General features: G+C 36.2%; 1 protein-coding gene across 37 annotated transcripts in view; it reads right to left on the bottom strand.

Moving 5' to 3' along the window:
• Nucleotides 1-19,460, bottom strand: part of PTPRD (protein tyrosine phosphatase receptor type D) — a 2,337,809-nt gene that overhangs the window by 198,833 nt on the left and 2,119,516 nt on the right. For 25 of the 37 annotated variants that reach the window (XM_050761934.1, XM_050761936.1, XM_050761930.1 and 22 more), the window contains 5 exons: nt 17,727-17,915; nt 15,769-15,786; nt 14,070-14,180; nt 10,435-10,704; nt 6,997-7,578 (listed from right to left, as the gene is read on the bottom strand). In XM_050761934.1, the coding sequence (XP_050617891.1) occupies nt 6,997-7,578; nt 10,435-10,704; nt 14,070-14,180; nt 15,769-15,786; nt 17,727-17,915 (1,170 nt within the window). The other 12 variants (XM_050761938.1, XM_050761942.1, XM_050761955.1 and 9 more) reach the window with 2 other exon arrangements.

Below are 19,460 nucleotides of genomic sequence, written 5' to 3'. Positions count from 1 at the left end.
GCTTTGACCTCCAAGTCTTATGTGCTCCTTCTGCCTCAGCCCCCTGAGTAGCTGAGACTACAGGCATGTGCCATAATACCCGGCTAATTTTTTAATTTTTTTGTACAGACAAGGTCTCAATATGCTGCCCCAGGTTGTCTGAAGTCCCCGGGCTCAAGAAATCCTTCCACCTCGGCCACCCAAAGCACTGAGAGTATGGGTGTGAGCCACTGTGCCTCGCCTTCTTACACATAGATATTTTACACTCTTGTAATCATTACACACCACACTTTCTCACTGGTATCTTTTTTTTACCTTCACTTACCAATCCTTTGTCTATGTATATCTTATTTTATTTTTATTTTATTCAAGAGCTTTTCTGTGTTGTAACATTTCCTTCGCTGATTAACTTAACATAAATTTTATAAGAAAATGTGAGATTCTGGGAAAATGATGGGCAAATAAAAACAACATATCCAGACCTTCAAGCAGTTACTTCATATTCAAAGGAGAGAGATGATACTGACCATAAACCAAATTTACAATAGGACATGGAAAGAAGAAATAAACTAAGCTAAAGTTTTTCTTTAATATTATATTTAAGAAGTCATTATATAGTGTAAAGGTATGTCCTTCCTCTTGATTACTTATTTAATGTTCACAAGGAAATAGAAATGTGAGCTATCAAGTCCCTAAAATAAGATTATAATCCCACTAATACATATTAAGTACTTGAGCATTATTATAATTATACTCTATATAAATATGTGAAAGCAACGCAAAGAAAAGGGATAAAAAAGAGACTAACAAAAGAGAAACCTTCACATTATCTGAAACGCTGATATCTTAGAAGAAATTAATATTTGAATAAAATTTAGAGATTATCTCTAAAGAAAGGTTGACACATATTACACTGCTAAACAACAGTTTCATCTTGCTATAGTATAAATATGAAATATGACCAAAGATACTAGAAAACCCATGATTGCTAAAATATCTAGTATTTTAATAAGGTACGTGTTTTAAAATGTGTGTATCTAGCATGTTGATAAATGATAACAACAATAAAACCGACAGCCAGAATTATAATGGTAGTAAAACAAAACAAAATTCAAAACAAAGAGTCTGATGTGTAAATGCCACAAATATATCATTGACAAAATAAGTACTTAATACACAAGCATCAGCACAAATCTTACTCTCAACAGTCATTAAATATAAATGAGAAAAAGTTAAATTTTATTATAGTTGTATTTATATCCAGTGCTCCTTTAATCACTGCTAAAACTATTCAGAAAAAGGATTTAAATTGGACTCATAACTTTGGTTATTAGAAAGCAGTCTTTTTCTAGTTTGCTTGTATAGGACTGTTGACATACACTAATGAAATGATTTATAAAGTTCTGGAAACCTAAGAGACTTTGTCTCTAAATGTCATAGCTTATATTTTAACACTTTTGCAATGCCCAGAATTTGTAATAGCATTAACATCCCTAAAATGTTTAAAGTTGATACTAGTCATTAGTATTTGATAAATATATATATAGAATTCTTTATCTTTTGAAGGCATATATCCATATAAGTCAGATGATTTTCAAGAATCTATTAAATGAATAGAACTAAAGGTCAGACATGCTTTCTAAAGAAAGTTCAGAAAAAAAGGCACATATTAGGATTTAAGATTTATAATGCCTCTAATTAGCATGAACATCAAGCAACATTTAATGCATTAGGTTTGAGATTTAACTTACTTTTTTATCAGAGTTTTATTTGCACTTCTATAAAATATAGTTACCCTGTGCTTTTAGTATAATTACCTTTATAAGAAAACTACAGGATGTTCTTTTTTCCTTCCTCAATGTGTTTTCTAATAATGAAAATATTTTTCTAGCTTAATATAAATACTTCCCTTGTCAATGGCCATATATTTCCCATATTTTCAAGGTAAACTAGTTGCAAGTGACTTTGTAATGCCAGAAGTCAGGGCTATGGAGAACTGGGAAGACTGACCCGTATTTCAGAAAATAATCATCACAATGAAAGTCTTTTCATATTTAAAACCATTTAAAGATTACTCAACACAGTCAACTGTACTAATATTCACAATCAAGGAGAAAAACTCACTATAAGACAGACAGATCATATTCTCATTTTCTGTTTTACCAGAAATATACAAATTTACATCAATCCTTCACTTATATCCATCTGTGTGACTCATATTAGATAAAATCAAAAGTGAGACTTCTCTCTTAACCTCACTTTGATCCTAAATACTGTTCTTTTGGAATCCAGTTTCAAAAAAAAAATAGGAATGTGAATGTCACAGAATTAAAGATAATAAAACTAAATGAGTACCTTTCAGACACAGAAGACATCAAAATGTACATATCTGTGTATTTGTAATTAAAATGTACTTCAATGCCTACATATTACTGATCACTAAATTTTCATAAAGTTGGAGGAGAAAAATTGCAGTGCAAATAATCATATCCTTAAATTTTGTATTTCATAGTGGTTATTGTCCTAGCATAAATCCTAAGAATTCTATAGTCAGTAACAAGAAAAAGGAGCAGCTCAGTATTAATTACATCAGAACAAACATCACTGTTTTTGGCAGGTGTCCACTAATATCCACTGGCCTTTTTAATGAAGCCTATAGAACAGATCAAATCATTGTGCTATTTTGGAGGGTTTTTTTTAGCTTATTGATCTTGGCAGGCAGTCATTATATCACTAGATATCTTCTCAATCAACAGGTATTAAAAGTAAAACTATTATGAAAGATTCTTGGAAACATCTTCATGTAAAAAAGTTAGTCAAACAGAGTGGGAACAACTATTCTAATATATCCATGTCCCATTCATCTAGATTTTCTGAGTTCTGTCACTAAATTAAATCAGAGCTTTTGAAAGTGGAGTCCCCAGCTCACAGTAACTCAATTGCCCCTCTGATAATATTACCTTCACTGAGTAATGATTCAATGTCATATTCTGTCTACTGGTAATATAAAAAAATAAAGATATGGTCTGTCTACTTAAACATTGCTTCTATATTTTTCCATAAATTGCAACTGAAGGCATCAGTGTTTTTCTTTTTCTTTTTTTTTTTTTTTTTGAGACGGAGTCTTGCTCTGTCACCCAGGCTGGAGTGCAGTGGCCAGATCTCAGCTCACTGCAAGCTCCGCCTCCCGGGTTCACGCCATTGTCCTGCCTCAGCCTCTCGAGTAGCTGGGACTACAGGCACCCGCCACCTCGCCCGGCTAGTTTTTTGTATTTTTTTAGTAGAGACGGGGTTTCACCGTGTTAGCCAGGATGGTCTCGATCTCCTGACCTCGTGATTCGCCCCTCTCGGCCTCCCAAAGTGCTGGGATTACAGGCTTGAGCCACCGCGCCCGGCCGGCATCAGTGTTTTTCATTTAGCATTCTAAATACAAGGATTCTCACAATTGTCAAAGATTCACATTTTGGTTGAATTAGGTTTAGAAAAAAATTTTGTTTCTTAGATAGTTTAATCTTCCTGCCATTAGAAAATAAAAATATGAAACACTATAGATTTCTATCTTTAAACTGGTGCTTATAAAACTTAGAGCCAAATTTAGCCAAATTTATTTAAATTGAGTTAAATTTCAGCCAAATTTAGTGCTTGAGTGTAATGATCTTTCATAAAAAAGTTCTTCCTTCCACTTCTTTTAGATAAACTTAGTTTTTTTTTTTTTCATTTCTAAATGTTTTCATGTGCTTCTGCACTGGAATAATCTAATAGCTACTTCAGTATTTCAGAAGTAGGCTATGTATAATTCTTAAATATATGAACAAATGAAACAATTGTGTTTTTTTTTTTTTCCTGCCTCTTTTCATTTAATTGCATACCTAGGTGGGCATAAAAACGCAAAAACTATCACATTAAGCATATTATTAATTTAAAAGGTAATGGGGTAATGGTAGTTGATAATGATTTGGCTCTGTGTCCCCATCCAAATCTCATCTCAAACTGTAATCCTCATGTGTCAAAGGAGGGACCTGGTGGGAGGTGACTGAATGATGGGGTGGTTTCTCCTATGCTGTTGTGATAGTGAGTGAGTTCTCACGAGATCTAATGGTTTTACAAGGGGCTCTTCCCGCTTTGCTCTTGTCCCTCCTGCCACCATGTGAAGAAGGTCCTTGCTTCCCCTTCATCTTCTGCCATGACTCTAAGTTTCCTGAGCTCTCCCCAGCTATGTGAAATTGTGAGTCAATTAAACCTCTTTCCTTTGTACTCAGTCTTGGGTATTTCTTTATAGCAGTAACTAGCACAGTAGTTAAAAGTATCCAGAATCCCTGGATTTAAATTCTGCTTTTCCACTTAGTAACCTTATGACCTAAGGCAAGTTTCTGAACCACTTTTTATCCTCTTTGATCTTCAATTTACTCATTGGCAAATGGAATAATTGCACATCTGCCTAATTGGTCTGTGAGAATAAACACATGCAAAGTTCATAGTATAGTGTCCTGCATATGTTAGCTACTATTATGATGATTACATATTAATAATTTAATGTTTTACATATTAAGTTACAGAATGTTTCTCTCCATTATCTAATCTATATCCTCTTATGAATTTTATTGCATCCTACGAAAATCCATATATTGACATCCTCATCCATAGTACCTCAGAGAATAACCTTATTTCAATATAGGATCTTACCCATGGAATTAGTTAAGATGAGGCCATAAGAGTGGCCCCAAGTCCGTTATGACTGGTGTACTAGTAAAAAGGGAAATTTGGGCACAGGAATGCTTAAATAACATAATGTAAAGATGAAGGTAGCGATCAGATGATGCTTCTACATGCCACGGTACAGCAAAGATTGCCAGCAAACCAACCAACAGAAGTTAGGGCAGCAGCATGAAGTATATTTTCCCTCACAGCCTTCACAAGGAACCAATCCTGCCATCACCTTGATCTCAGACTCCTAGGCCCCAGAAATGTGAGACAATAGATTCCCATTGTTTAAACCACCTAGTATGTGGTTCTTTTTTACAGGAGCACTAGAAAACAAATAGAACCGCTACACTCTATAAGGTGGTTATTATTGTAGACTAGAAAACTGAAGTTCAGAGAGAGATGAAATAAATCACTTAAGGTGACAGCTAATAAATGAAAGCTTGGGATTCAAACCCTGGTTACGTTACTCCAAGACCAAGGATTGAAAAAATATCACCGCTGAGAAATTTAAAAAGCTGAAAGTGGACTGTAAGTCCCCATATAATTTCTTATAATTTTTTAATAGTTATGTAGCTGCTAAAACAGTATAACAAAAAGCAATCTCATAATAGTTGACCACTTTTAGTCAAGAAAAAGCAGAACAAGATTTACAGATATCTACATTTTCCAATGAGAAGCTTTTTTGATAAGAACAGCCTACAGTATTTTTTTCTGCATATTACTACAGCATATAAATACAGAAGTACTGCAAATGGCACATAGAGAAGATATATGGACAGTTTTTAATACAACTGTGGTGAAACATATTTTTATAGCTGGCTTTCCTACAATGTCGTACAGAAAAGAGTAAATCCATGAACAAGCCAATGAGAACCAAATAATGGTATGAAAATAAAGCCAGACAAACTATTAATATAAATGTGCTCTGAGATTCCTAGAAGCAAGGAAAACAGTTAAGCATACTTCATATAAAGACCATGACGTGAAAACAAGTCAGTGATTACAGGTATCAGTGAAATAGATGATAGATACATTATCTAGTACAGGCATCTGAGAAAATTTATTAATTACCAGGATTAGCAGTGAGTTATGTCTACAGATTATACTGTCTCCAATAATATGATTATTATGTCGATTTCAGAACAAGACAACAGCATGCTGCCAAAACATTCGTAGATTAATGCAGGTTTAAAAGATGCCAACTCAATAAGGAGTCAAAGAAGTAGCTCTCAGATGCTCAAGAATAAACATTTGTTTGTTTGTTTGTTTGTTTGTTTTGAGATGGAGTCTTGTCTGTCACCCAGGCTAGAGTATAGTGGTACAATCTTAGCTCCTTGAGAACTCGCAAACTCCACCTCCCAGGTTCAAGTGATTCTCCTGCCTCAGCCTCTCGAGTAGCAGGAATTACAGGCGCCTGCTTCCATGCCCAGCTAATTTTTGTATTTTTAATAGAGATAAGGTTTTGCCATATTGGCCAGGCTGGTCTCGAAGTCCTGACCTCAAGTGATCCACCCACCTCGGCCTCCCAAAAGCGTTGGGATTACAGGTGTGAGCCACTGCGCCTGGCTCAAGAATAAACTTTACAAGAGGTCTCTTATTTTATATTAGCCCAAAGCAAAACTGATCACCTTGAATTAAAGACCAAAGAGGTTTAATATCCTCTTAGGATAATGAAACCACTGGGAGGACCAAGTATTCCTTCATAAAATAGTTTAATGTCTGCTGTAGCTCTTAGCAAAGTTAATGAATCAGGCCCCAAAGTTCTATCTGAGATCTCAGTAACTGTCTTTCTTTGTCCACTGAGGCCATACAAAGAAATATAGAAATTAAAGCCACTCAGAGAATATTTATTTTTAAGCCAGTAGCTTCTGGCAAATATAAGCCATTCAAATACCCAAGGCCCTGGAACAGTTTTATTTTTTAGCTTTGTTTTGAACCATCCAATCTTACACAAATTAAATACTCTTTTGAGACCACTCTACCATACTAGCTATTACAAAGAAGTGTAGTTTTTCTATTCTCAAAACTGGGCATAGGGGAGACATTTTTCTATCTCATGCAGAGAAGTCTTCAAGTCATTCCCATACAAATTAAAAAGAAGAGGTGCTAAATGCATTGTTCTGTTCAAAATGATTAGTTTTTCAGATGTCCATGCTTGTTCCTTTTCCGATATCTATCATCTCCTGCTTTGAAGCCCTAAATCTCAAAAATTAAAATTTATACCATCTTTGTTCTTTCTTTGTTTTGGTCCTCCTCCCCTCTCTGCACCAGCCCTTCCCGCCTGCCATACTTCCCATCCTGAACCAAACTTACCTCCTGTCTGAGTGATGACTTGTATGTCACCTGAAAGTGGACCATCTCCAATTGAGGTAAAAGCCAGGACTTTGACAGAATATGTTTTCTGGGGCACTAAGTTGCCAATAGTAGTGATTTGGCTGTCAGCTACATTGTGTTTCATCCAGTTGTTCACATGTTGAGTGGGATCCATTGTATAATAAACTCTATATCCTTGGATCTGTCCATTCGGCTCTTCAGGTTCCTTCCACTGTACCAAAATGGTGGTAGAACTCAACATTCTTGCCTGGACATCCCTTGGGGCACTGGATGGCGCTTGCTCTGAGGTCTGTGTCAGCACAGGTTCGCTGGGAGGCCCCCGCCCAATGTTATTGACAGCAACAACCCTGAATTCATAATCCGAGTAGGGACTTAGTCCAGCGACACTGTAACGTGTGGTCGCCACCCCATCAATTTCTTTGTAAGGTTCCTCCGAGTTTTTAGGTTTATGCTGAATTATGTAATAAGAAACAGGCTCAGGGTTCCCAGAGTCCCACGTCAGTGTGATGCTTGTAGCTGTGCTCTCGGTCACTATAGGAGTTCCTGGAGGTTTGGGTAAGGCTTGGATGGGGGAAGATAAAAGACAATGACTACCCATCATCCCTAGAATGTTTCAAGAATCTATAAACTCTACTATGAAAATGACAGGATTATGTGTCTACTGAAGATTTAATTAAATGAAACTACAGCAAAGAGTAGTTTTCTGAGTGGCCAGGAAGTACAGTAAAACATACATAGGTGACATAAATACTGCTTCACTAGAAGGGCTTGATAGCATATTTTTAGGCTTGTATCCAAATCCTCTACTCATTAGCTAAGTGATCCTGCATGCATTCCTTAACCTCTCTTTGCTTTAATTTCCGCATGTGAAAATGGGAAAAACATTATTATTTAAGTTATATTCTACAGCTGTATGTAACTGTATTTCATGGGTTTGCTGTGAAGATTAATGAGCCAATCCACTAAGATTCTTAGAATGTATCTGGAACTCACACAAAACCTTAGTATTAGCTGCAGTTATTACTATTATTATACCAAAAGCTTGGCCAATTAGCCCCTTGCCCCAGTAAATAAACGGTAAAACTGAAATACCAATAAACATTGAAAAGAACAAAATGTGGAATACACTAAAAGGAAATTAAATTGCTATGAAAGAATAGCATCTATATTGTTGTAAGACATAGTACCATTACTAAAAATTTTCTTGTAAATAAACGAACCAAAAATTTTAAGGTGCAAAAGAATAGAAATTCCAAATCAATGTTTTATTCTTAATATTTAAAATTGCTGAAGGAACTAAATTAAGGCACATTCATGAACCACTTTTTAAGGTATTTTATTGTCATATTAATATGCATTCTATATTCCACATCAGAAATATCTGATGTAGCTACGCAACAAATATTTGCAATAAAATCCATCTTTTTAGAGGTCTAATTGTTTCTTTTTGGCAGAAGAATACAAATAAAAATACTACTAATTAAAAATACAAACTGTCTGCCTTGCTGACCTCATATTCAAGTGCCTTATTCTAAACAATGATTCTGAAAGGCAGTGATATTAGAGTAGGAAGGGGCATTCTAATAGTTGTCTCTTTAGAGAAATCCCAAAGGGTAACATTCATATAATCAGCCCTTTAGTGTCCCTGTTTCCTTCTTAACATAAAGGCAAGAAGTATAACACTCCCTAGAATGGCAGCTGTTCAAGAGCAGCAAACTCGTACTTCTGACTTGCTGTAAAATCGTGAATGCCTAGAATGCTGCCTGGCACTCGGTAAGCTTTTAATGAGAATTGTTAAACAGTTAACTGAATAAATGAGTCGGCACCTATTCTTCTCACTCTCTTCAACCCGTTCTTTTGTTTTGATTTATTTTAATTTGCCATTAAGATTCATCCTTATGTTTTATTTGTTTATTTTTGAGGTGGAAATCACAGGGAAGTGACACGAGTCAGGAAAACAAAGACAAGAAGGTGAACAAAATATTAGTTGAAAGTGGCCCCTGCTTTTGAATTCTTAAAGGTCTTCAGCAAACCTTCAAATATTTAAAGCTGAAATGGTAATTATAAAAAAGGTGATTCAATATTTACACACTACTCAAAGAACTACAGAATGATAATATTTTGCCAAGGGAATTTACTGAAAATAATAATAAAATTAAATTTGTTTAAATATTCTGGCCTGGCATTTTTCAAGGCTCTGTGTGATCCAGATTTCCCCTACATGTCTTTCTGAACTTTCAAAGCAAATACAAATATTGCTAATTAAAGTTGTGCTCACTGATATTTAGCTGACATTATCAGTTTCACTAAGTCACATTTATTGTACAGTACAGGTTTTATATCTGTAATGTACAGATAAATACACGTGTGCTTATTATGTTAAGTTTATACAACACAACATTATTTCACACAATTATAAATATTGACAATGTGTACCTTTGTTCTCATGTCATTAGTTTTATATAGCACATATTTGATATATATGCTTGGTTAGAGATATGACACCAGTTATAACATGTGTATTGCATTTTCTAAGATCACATCTAAGAATGGCAGCTTTTTAAGAGTAGCAAACTCATACTTCTCTGACTTGCTGCTGAATTCCGAATGCCTACAACTTTGCCTAGGAAAGGAAGATAATTTGTGTTCGTTTTGCAATAGTTCTAGCCGTTTGCAGAAAACTTAAGTTGCCCTATGTCTGATTCAATTTGCAAACACTTTCTCAAATTCTATAAATACTGGGAAAAAAACAAATAAACTGGTATCCTCACATGCTTGTACTCTTTTTCTCTTTGGTTCAAAAATATTCATGTAATACGGTACTTGGGTGATATTTAGTCTGTTTTCTAAAGGAAAGAATATTTCTTGAGCACTCATCTATGCAAGGTGAAAGATAAAACTAAAACAGAATATACTACTACTTGCCTCTTGATTTCTAACAGTAGGGCCTGCCAAAAAGTTAAATCATCTATTATTAGACTATGTTGATTTCAACTTTTTTCTTCTTTTTCCTTTGTATTTAGAAATTTTAAGCATTTATTAATGCTCATATTGACTTTTCTTGGGGTTCTTATCAAGGTTCTGTTCTAGTATGTAGACTGTACACATCAGTCCCACCATAATGGTTGACCATGTCTAAAATTCCTAGTTCTGTCTGGTTAGTGCCTGGGCCTCCATGAACTGTCTTTTAATATTTTGATGATTATCTCCACATAGGCTGCCAGATACTTCCAAGAAAAAATCCGCCTATCTAAGCTTATGCATCTTACATAATACCACAGATATGATTAGGTTATACACACATTTAAAACTCTGAATAATGAATTATTTTCGATTTTCAAGGATGGGCTTCCTAGAGGCATTAATCACTTGGCTTAAGCGTACCCAGATCCTCAAAGCATGATCCATTGAGCATACCTTTGACAGTGATCTGTGCTATTGCTTCAATGACACCCAGTGTCGACATAGCAACACAGGTGTAATTTGCTGACTGTCTTACATCATTCAGTTCTAGCACATTTCTTCCTATTGGCATATCATCTTCAGGTGTCAGATCTTCTGCCCCCAACATCCACTTTACATAAGGCATTGGTGACCCCACGGCCACACAGGTGATATTAACGCTTCCACCTGGCATGATTTCATGATTAGTGGGTGGGATAGAGAATCTTGGTGGGACACGGCGAACTGGAACAAAACACAAGGGAAATGATAACATATACAAGGCAAGAAAAAGTGGATTATTAAACACATGACATGCACCGTACAGACACGATTCAACAATTGAAACATATTGTGGATTGTCCAAAAACAAAACATAAAGAAAAACTGTGGATAATACAGACCATACAAGTATGGTGTGTGTATACACAGAATTATTTAGTTTAGTCATTGATATCTTAGACACACTCATACAAAAGTTGATTCAGACCTACAAGGGCCCCACAAAAAACTATCTACAAACTAACAATACACAAACATCATGCATAAGATAAACACAAAAACATATACATGCAGGCATATAACAATGATTCTATGCAGGCATGTATATGCAGAAAAGGGAGCTGGAAGGTCACCAGCATGTTTAAGTTGAGTATCAAAACCAACTTCAGTGCTGTGCACTTCCAGTTGATGTGAATGTAGGTGTGGGACCACACTGTCACATCCCAGCCCTGGAAAACATCACCTACAGTACACTGAAAGTGCACTTTATGTTTTCAGATTCATAGTGGATGCAGCCTCAAGACCTCACACTAACACTGGAACAAACACAGAAATGTATATACATATTGATTTGCAGTCACAGAAGAAGAAACAGGCTAACACCAGTAGAGATACTGGATTGGGTCATGCAAGGCATGCACAAGATGGAATCTCAAGGCCCGTGCTAAGGATATTGAAAGAATGGCTGGAATCCAAGACAGCAATGACAGCAGAAGAAGTAACGGGGCAATAGAAATAAACACGAAAGGGGGAGGTAAAGTATAATGATCGAAATACAGAGATGTAGGGGATGATAGGGTTGAAAGATAGATTAGGCTCAAGTTGTTAAAGGTAAAGATTTCAAATTCAGAAAAAGAGATGGGTGTTTCACATACAGGATTCCATTCAATTCATATCTAAGGTAAAACAACATAAATGGCAACAAAATCTTTTAAAAGGCTTTTTATGCCCACATTCAAATTGAGAGACATTGGGAAAACATACAGCAGGACATGACATTAAGAGAAGAGATCATATTAAAGCAACATAACACAGAAAAATTACCAAGCAATTAAAGTTCAGTGTTCCTGCTTCAGATAATTTGCAGGTTTATGTGTGTTTAAGTAAATGTGTTTTGGATGTGATACAAGGAGAAGGTGAGAGAGAAATTGGTTTCATCTGGGGCTTTTACTGGCAAAACGTCATACCATAAGAATTTGAGCTCTAGAGGGTAATCTTTAGGAGCACACCTTAAATACATTTAATAAAGTGATTTTAAAAATTATAAATAAACTGATAAATAACCTCATAACCCCAAGAAGAAGATAAGTAATTCTGTCTGAAAACTTTTTGGCTGCACTTAAGTCAAGATAAACCTCCGCTGATTTGAGATGGCTCACTGCAATGGCCTCATGGGTGAATGACAGTCATGGGAGAAGAAGAGAAAGCTAAGCATGCCTCCTGCAGTCAATTCACAGAAGTTACACAAAGCAAGCAGGAGCCAGTGTAGACTCTGAGGTATCAAAGAACATATCAAGAAAAATGGAGGAGAGTTTAGTCTTCATGCTTGGGATTAGGGGAGAAACTAGAAAAAGTCATTCTATGGGCAGCAGGCATCCTTATAAGACAGAAATTAAAGGCGGGGTGGGACACGGGGAGAGTGGAGCAGGAAGGAAAGCAGGAACACTGACCAAGTTAACTGGACTTTAGAGAGTTAAGTGTTACCAGTTACCATGCACCCAGGTACATTCTCTCCCATCATGCACCACAGTTAGATATCACCAGCAAGCACCAGAAGCCATGGCCAGGGCATTCTCTGCTAAAACATACCATTAACCAAAAGAAGAACACAATGCAGCTACATTCATTTCATTTGTATTCTTTGTTATTGGTTTAATTAATAGTTTTGTAAGGTGGGTAAAAAGTAAAAAACACACCAACCTTCTCGCAGCTCTGAGGGATGTAGGGGGTTTGATGCAGAACACAATGAAATGAGGAAAGGAGAAAAACAAGGGAAACACAGAGAGAGTAAAAAGGCCATATCAAGGCTTTCAACTGCTACTTGAACATCTTTATTCGCTCTAGTTCATCCTTTCTACCTCAGCTGGAAAAGTTAGCAATATCTCACAGACTACCATGGTATTAGAAACAATAGCTAGCATCATTTTGAAATTTTCCATGGAAGAAGGTACACATGCCTCATGCAGCAAGGGAGGTCACTATTGTGGAAAAAGGATCAAGGGACTTTCAAAGAATTTAGAGAAGAAACGGCTTTCTTCATATTTCCCCACCCCAGACTCCATAAAAAGAAAGGAGAGAAAAACATCCCCAGGGAAACAAAATTACCTCTAACAAAAATTTCAAAATCAAGCTAGGTATTTTCTTAAGGGAACCCATCCTATTGTAACTTAAAGCCCTCTCAGTCTTTAATTTAATCCCACCCCCACCCATGCCTTCGTGGTTATTCACAGATATGTAGACCAAGAATAAGAACACTTCCACTAGACAAAAATAACTACAGGAACTGGCTTTAAGAACTCTCGGGAAGCGGAAGTACTTCATTCTAGTTGAGTGGAAAGGCATAGCCATTCATAAGCTCAAAATTTAATCATTTTTATTACTTCATGAGAACATATGAATGTATCCTTATAATTCATTCTTGTCTCAAGGACAACTCACGTTACTATTTAAAATACAGTTTTCCATGGCAATCAAAACACTAAACATTTCGGTCTTAACAATTCAAAAAAGGTGTACGTATGTGCACATATATGAATACACATGTGTGTATATATATATATAATACTATGTGTTTATAATTAAGAAAGTATACAAAGAAAGAAATACAACTGTGCTATTTGCATGTAGCATTTATAGAGTTAGCAGCTTTATCCTTACAGTTTCAGCAGCAGGGGTCATGAAGACATAAACACCTTTATGCTTGGAATTGCACAGAGAACTGATTAGTAGCACACCAAGCAATTATTTCAGGGGTTTAATAAGGAAACAGAAGAGAAACAACAGAAAAAAAAGAGAAAGAAAAAGAAGAAAACCTCAAACAAATGCAAAGCACAGTTCAATCAATGCAGCAAAAATAGAAACCAAGATGTAAAAATGCAAATATACTTACAAACTTCAAGCCTCAGGATAGGTTATACTCAAGAGTTGTCTTTTGGAGTTAAACAACATATTTTAAATTTTTAACTTTTCTATTTACTAACTTGTTTCCGCTACTGTCACTATTACCAAATCAGCTTGTTAACGACTAATATAACGACACGGACCCTGCGGTGTCTCAACTCCCCCTGAGCCTGAATGAAGAAGCGATGCCAGGGTTATGTTATTCCTACCTCTGACATATAAATTGGCAGGAGCGGAATAGCGAGTGCCCGCGCTGTTGGTGGCAACACACTCATATTTTCCTTGGTCAGACTCTTCACTCTGCTCAATCTGAAGAGCTCCTGTAAGGATATAAAATATATTGCCAAAGAGATGATCAGAGAAGGCTTTCTCAGTTCAGAAAGCTAAACCTCTTAACAATATGAAAAGCCCTGCAAAGCGAAGGTCCACTCAACGTCGATTCAATCTCTTGCTAAGTTGCACAGACAGAAAATGATGCGATGAGAAAAACATATAGAGATTATTTTTTTTACATCATCAATGCTAGCATTAGAAAACAATATCTCTTTTTCCAAGCAAGACTTCTAGTCATAATTAACACTCTTTTTCCTAGACTAATAAAATGAAGATGGGTGAGACTGCTTCAAGGAAGTATGGCTTTTAAATAAAACAAAAGATTAATTTTTGGTTTTGTTTTGTTTCATTTTGGTACCAAAAGTGGCGCAAAAGATAGGTACGCACAAAAAAAACCAGGCTGGGTTTTCAAGAAAGTCTTCTGCTGAAGAAAGCCAAAAATACGCAGCGAGCACAAAAAGGCTGCACAAAGCAAAAAATTAAAATTAGTCATTATAAATTATCAAAATATCACTTAAAGAAACAAAACTCCCTTAAGACATGCAGATTTTTAAGAAAAGAAAGACAGTTTTCCACGACTTACAATCATTTATTACGTTTGCTGAAAAACAAAGAGCAGTTGAATTAGAAGATTTTTAAAAAGTTAAAAGGCATGGCCTGTGCCACAAGGAAGAGCCAACCAACCACTGCTTGAGGACCCTGAGATGGATCCCCTAAGACACCCATCAAAATCCACCAGTGGGATTAGCAGTGTGGTGTCACAAAACCCCGAGAAAAATACAAAACAAGAATTACAAAAGAAATGCACACTGAGTCAAAGTATGAAAAACCAGCAATACCACATACCACCAAGAATACTGAGCACCTTTTGTTTCCATAGCCTGAAGGACGGAAGATCCAAAAATCCGGAGACGAGTAATCCAAGAAAAAAAGAAGTGGGGAAAAAAGCATTGCTGTCAGATTGGAGACGAGTGGGATCAGGTGGAAAGGGGAGTCATTCTTTGACTTTTAAGACATTAAGAGAAAAAAGAATTGAAGAACAAAAGCAAAAACCTTTTGAAAGATAAAGACAAAAAGCAGATGCTCCAGGGTGTCCTCTGCATGTCTGCCACTGTTCCCCAGACCACCTTGGCTTTGGTCCAGAACAAGAACAGCTAAGGAAGAAAAAAAATGATCTTTTTTTTTCTCCGGTTGGACAAAAAAAAAGGAAAAAGAAGAAAAAAAAAGAAAAAGGAAAAAGGAAGAAGAAGAAAAGGAAAAAAAGAGGGACAGATGGTACGCTGTGACTGGTCTGTGGTCTAAAGACCTGGATATGCTTTCTTTGAAGCATATCACAACTTAAATAATCATTTTCATAAAGAAAGAAATGAACAAAACAAAGAGAGAAAGAAAAAGGAAAGGAAAGTTCACAATATGAGAGTCACTGATCATAACCAAACAGTACAAAGGAAAAAAAAAAAAAAAAGTTGATGGACATTATCGGAATGATACTGAAAACAGGACAAAGATGAAAGGGATGAAAGGACAGAAAGAATGAGTAAGATCATTCTGTGAACGTTAGTTCAGCACTCTTACCTCTTATTGGTGTACCACCTGGGTGGATAATATGAATGCAAATAAGATTAGAAAGAAGAAGCATTAGTACGAGAAGAAGGAGGCTAGGGCTGGGGAGAAGAATTAAATTAGATTTACAGAATTAAATAAGGTCTTAAAAGAAACTTGAATTACTATATTGGTAAAACAGGAATATATTAGATAGTATTATTAGATCATAAAAAACAAGTTGCATTATACCACAGAGGGTAAAGACCGCAATAGGCAGCATTGCCTTTCTCAGAGAAGCAACTGAGTTCTCAGGTCTGGGGTCATACAGGGTTAGAATTGTATCTTATATGCCTCATATCTCTTAAAAAACACTAGACAATATTTTTAAAGACATAGTTTAGGAAAACACTGGCTAATCTATTTAAGTATATATATAGATATGCATATATATATATACTGTGATAGAAAATGCTAAAGACTAACTGGAAACAAACACTGTTGATTGGATATCTTATACTACTTGCTATGCTACATTGGTGTGCCATAACTTGTGTACTATTTAATTTTTCTACACAGTGTTCTTACGATAACAGTTCTGTGGAGGTGTGTGTGGGCACCACTACAGAGATCTGGTGTCTACACTGACAGTTAGTAAAATGCATGCCATGCATTTTATTAATAATAATAATAATATTCTGGATATGGAAATTAGTGGGGTTGAAGTGCGCTTCAGAACTAAGCACTTACCAATAGATTCTGGAGATTTAAATACGGAGAGAAGAAAGACAGCATAAAAATATTATTATATTCCTTATAATTTGGTACAAATTTTTCAGAGTTAAAGCTTTATATACTAAATCATCTATGTTACATGTGAATAATTAATTCTTTATTTACAATAACAGAATGCTAATCTACACAATTCTGCTGACAACAAGCAAAAGAGGCAGTTAACAAGACGCTTTAACATCACAGGACAGGTCAAAAGCTGAGAATTCTGGGAAGACAGGCAGTTAAACAACTTAGAATTCTATACCAATATTACTACCAATGTCAAAGTAAACAGCTTATTATTATATGTCCCTGTGAAATTACCTAGGGACAGGCTCTAAAATTTAAGAAATTTAGAATTATCTCTACTTTTAATCTAAGAGAGCAAAGGCATAAACTTGGGATGGGAATGGGAAAAGGAGAAAAGGGTAAAGAGAGAGAGAAAACAGCAAAAGCTGGAGTCTACACCAAAAGCAGACTTCTGTAGATCCAGTCACTGGAGGGTTCAAAAACCTTGATGGGCGCACACTACTGTGGCTAACGTGTAGAAAATGTTCACTCACAATGACATTATCATAGTATTAATAAAAATCCCCTCCTTTTACTGGTAAAGACTTTAAAAAAATACATCTGGTTACTCATGAGATAACGTTTCTGTGTTTGATGTATTAGTGAAAAGAAAGCAGATGTGCCCAGACTTACTAAACTTTGGTACTTTGATGAGTTCAAATGTAGAAAAGACAGCAGAAAACATACTTTAATAAAACTGAATCATTTTAGGGTTTAACATGAACATTTTGTTTTTTAATGGATACAACCATTGGAACTCCTTGCAAGCTCTGAATGAAGTCCAATGTTGAAATAAATTTGTTTCAAAAGAAAACAGAGAAAGAAGAAAGAAAGAGGAGAAAATGGATCCATCAAATACTGCGAAAAAGCAGTAAATTAAAAAATTATCAAAAATACAGTCACAGCAGTGAGCAATGTGGATTAAACAGAAGCTGCAAAACACACAGAGAAAAGGAGAAAGACAGACTCTGAAACAGGCTATGACATCACAAACATGGACCACCCATTAAGTAACAGAGAAAGAGAAGAGGGAGAAAAATCAGTACCTAGAAATAAAAAATAAATAAAATTAAAATTAAAAATAAAGAGAGAGAAAAATTTAAAAAAAAATTCTCTAGGAGTTAGTAGAAACAGTAACAAGACCCTACCTGATCGTAACTGCTTAATACGACCATTGTTGTTGCTTGTGTCCACAGGTAAGAAATCTTTAAACCAAGTGATTTCTGGATCCGGATTACCACTGGCTGCACAAAGCATGGTGGCCGTGCGAGTACGCTCAACCACCTTCAACTGTGGGCCCATGTCAATGGTAGGGAAGCCCCTGGGAATTTGATCTTCTGCAAGACAAAAGGTGATAGAAACATTCAGTTAGTAAGTCAGATGCTCCAAATTCAAGAGATTCCCCAGAAATCTCTCTTTACCTTATTCAGTGCTTGTTGAGAACCTAACACAAACCAGGCACTAATAAATTAGAACGCAGTCACAATGCTGTTACTGATCGGAAGAGTAAACAGTCTACGTAAGAGGCGAACAGACTAACACAGAACTCAGATGGGGCTGACTCCGATGAGGGGATGCAGTGAGAGCAAAGAGGGAGAAATAGGTATAACATTTGTGCTTGAGATCAGTGAGTAGAGGAAGCTTTGATTTAAAGTTGGCATTTAGGAAAGAGCACAATCGGCCAAGTCACAAAAAGGGGAGAAGGAGATTTTAGAAAGATCCGGGAATGTCACAAGTGTAAGCATCGAGGTAGGAAAGGTTTTGCTGAGAGAAGCATGGAAGCCAGCAGTGCCAGCGTGGAGAGTGCATGGGGAACAAGCGGAAGCTGGATCATGCTATCTCTTTCAAAGCTGGTATGTTTTTCTTGTAACTCTATTTTCCCACACAAGCATAAGGTTCAACCCAAATTGATTACTTTGTAAGAGTTTCAATTAACCGGAAAATTGTCTGAGGTTGCTTTACAAAAGAAGAGCAAAAGCAACTCCTTATGAATGGCACAAAAGCACATGTTCCTTACAGGGATAAGAGAATGCTTTCTTCCATCCCAAAGACCTGCACCATTTTCAGTAATTAAAAAGTTGAAATTCCTAAATTTTGAATCTCCAACTCACGCAAAATTCACTTCTTGCTACCCACATCAAAACTGTTCCAGATCCTAGCTCTTGAGAAATTAAAGTCGCTTAAATCCCACAATCATGCTCCGCACTGATAACTGACATCGCCGGCTCTTCTAGCCAGGATTAGAAAGGTGTGTTCTATCTAAGCATTGAAGGAATTTTACTCAGATGGGTGGCAATTATCCAAATTAGAACATGGCCATTTGTTTGAAGATCATGAATGTTTTAAATTATACTTTAAGTTCTAGGGTACATGTGCACAATGTGCAGGTTTGTTACATATGTACACATGTGCCATGTTGGTGTGCTGCACCCATTAACTCGTGATGATGAAATATTTTTACTTTCAATTGAGTCTGACATTGATTTAATCAATACCCCCTCACAGCCACTGATAAATTTTCACAAGCCACCAATTCTAAAATGACTGGAAAGCATAAACAGCAGCGAGGAAAACATTAGATATCATCAGATCTGGCATATCGCTTCTTCCTGGATGCCTCCTACAAGCTCCAGTATAATCCCTGAATCCACAGTTGATGGTGAATCTTACCAAGGTTATGTTACAATTTCTAATGAAGAAGCTCCATTTTGATGCCTCCACTGTGTTGTCAGTCAACAGTACGTGTTCTCCAATTCTCTCCCTCTGGAGCCGAGCGGTAAACGCAGTCTCTTAAACCTCACTAGCAAAGTCCTTCTCAATCAGGTCTCAATTTCCTCAGCCTCTTAGGGATCGCCTCTCTCATAGGAAATTTTTCTTCCCCC

This window comes from Macaca thibetana, chromosome 15, assembly GCF_024542745.1.
Source record: "Macaca thibetana thibetana isolate TM-01 chromosome 15, ASM2454274v1, whole genome shotgun sequence".
In the NCBI taxonomy this organism is placed as follows: Eukaryota; Metazoa; Chordata; class Mammalia; order Primates; family Cercopithecidae; genus Macaca; species Macaca thibetana.
Note: the sequence above shows the minus strand (reverse complement) of the source record. Positions and strands in the feature narration are given on the sequence as shown.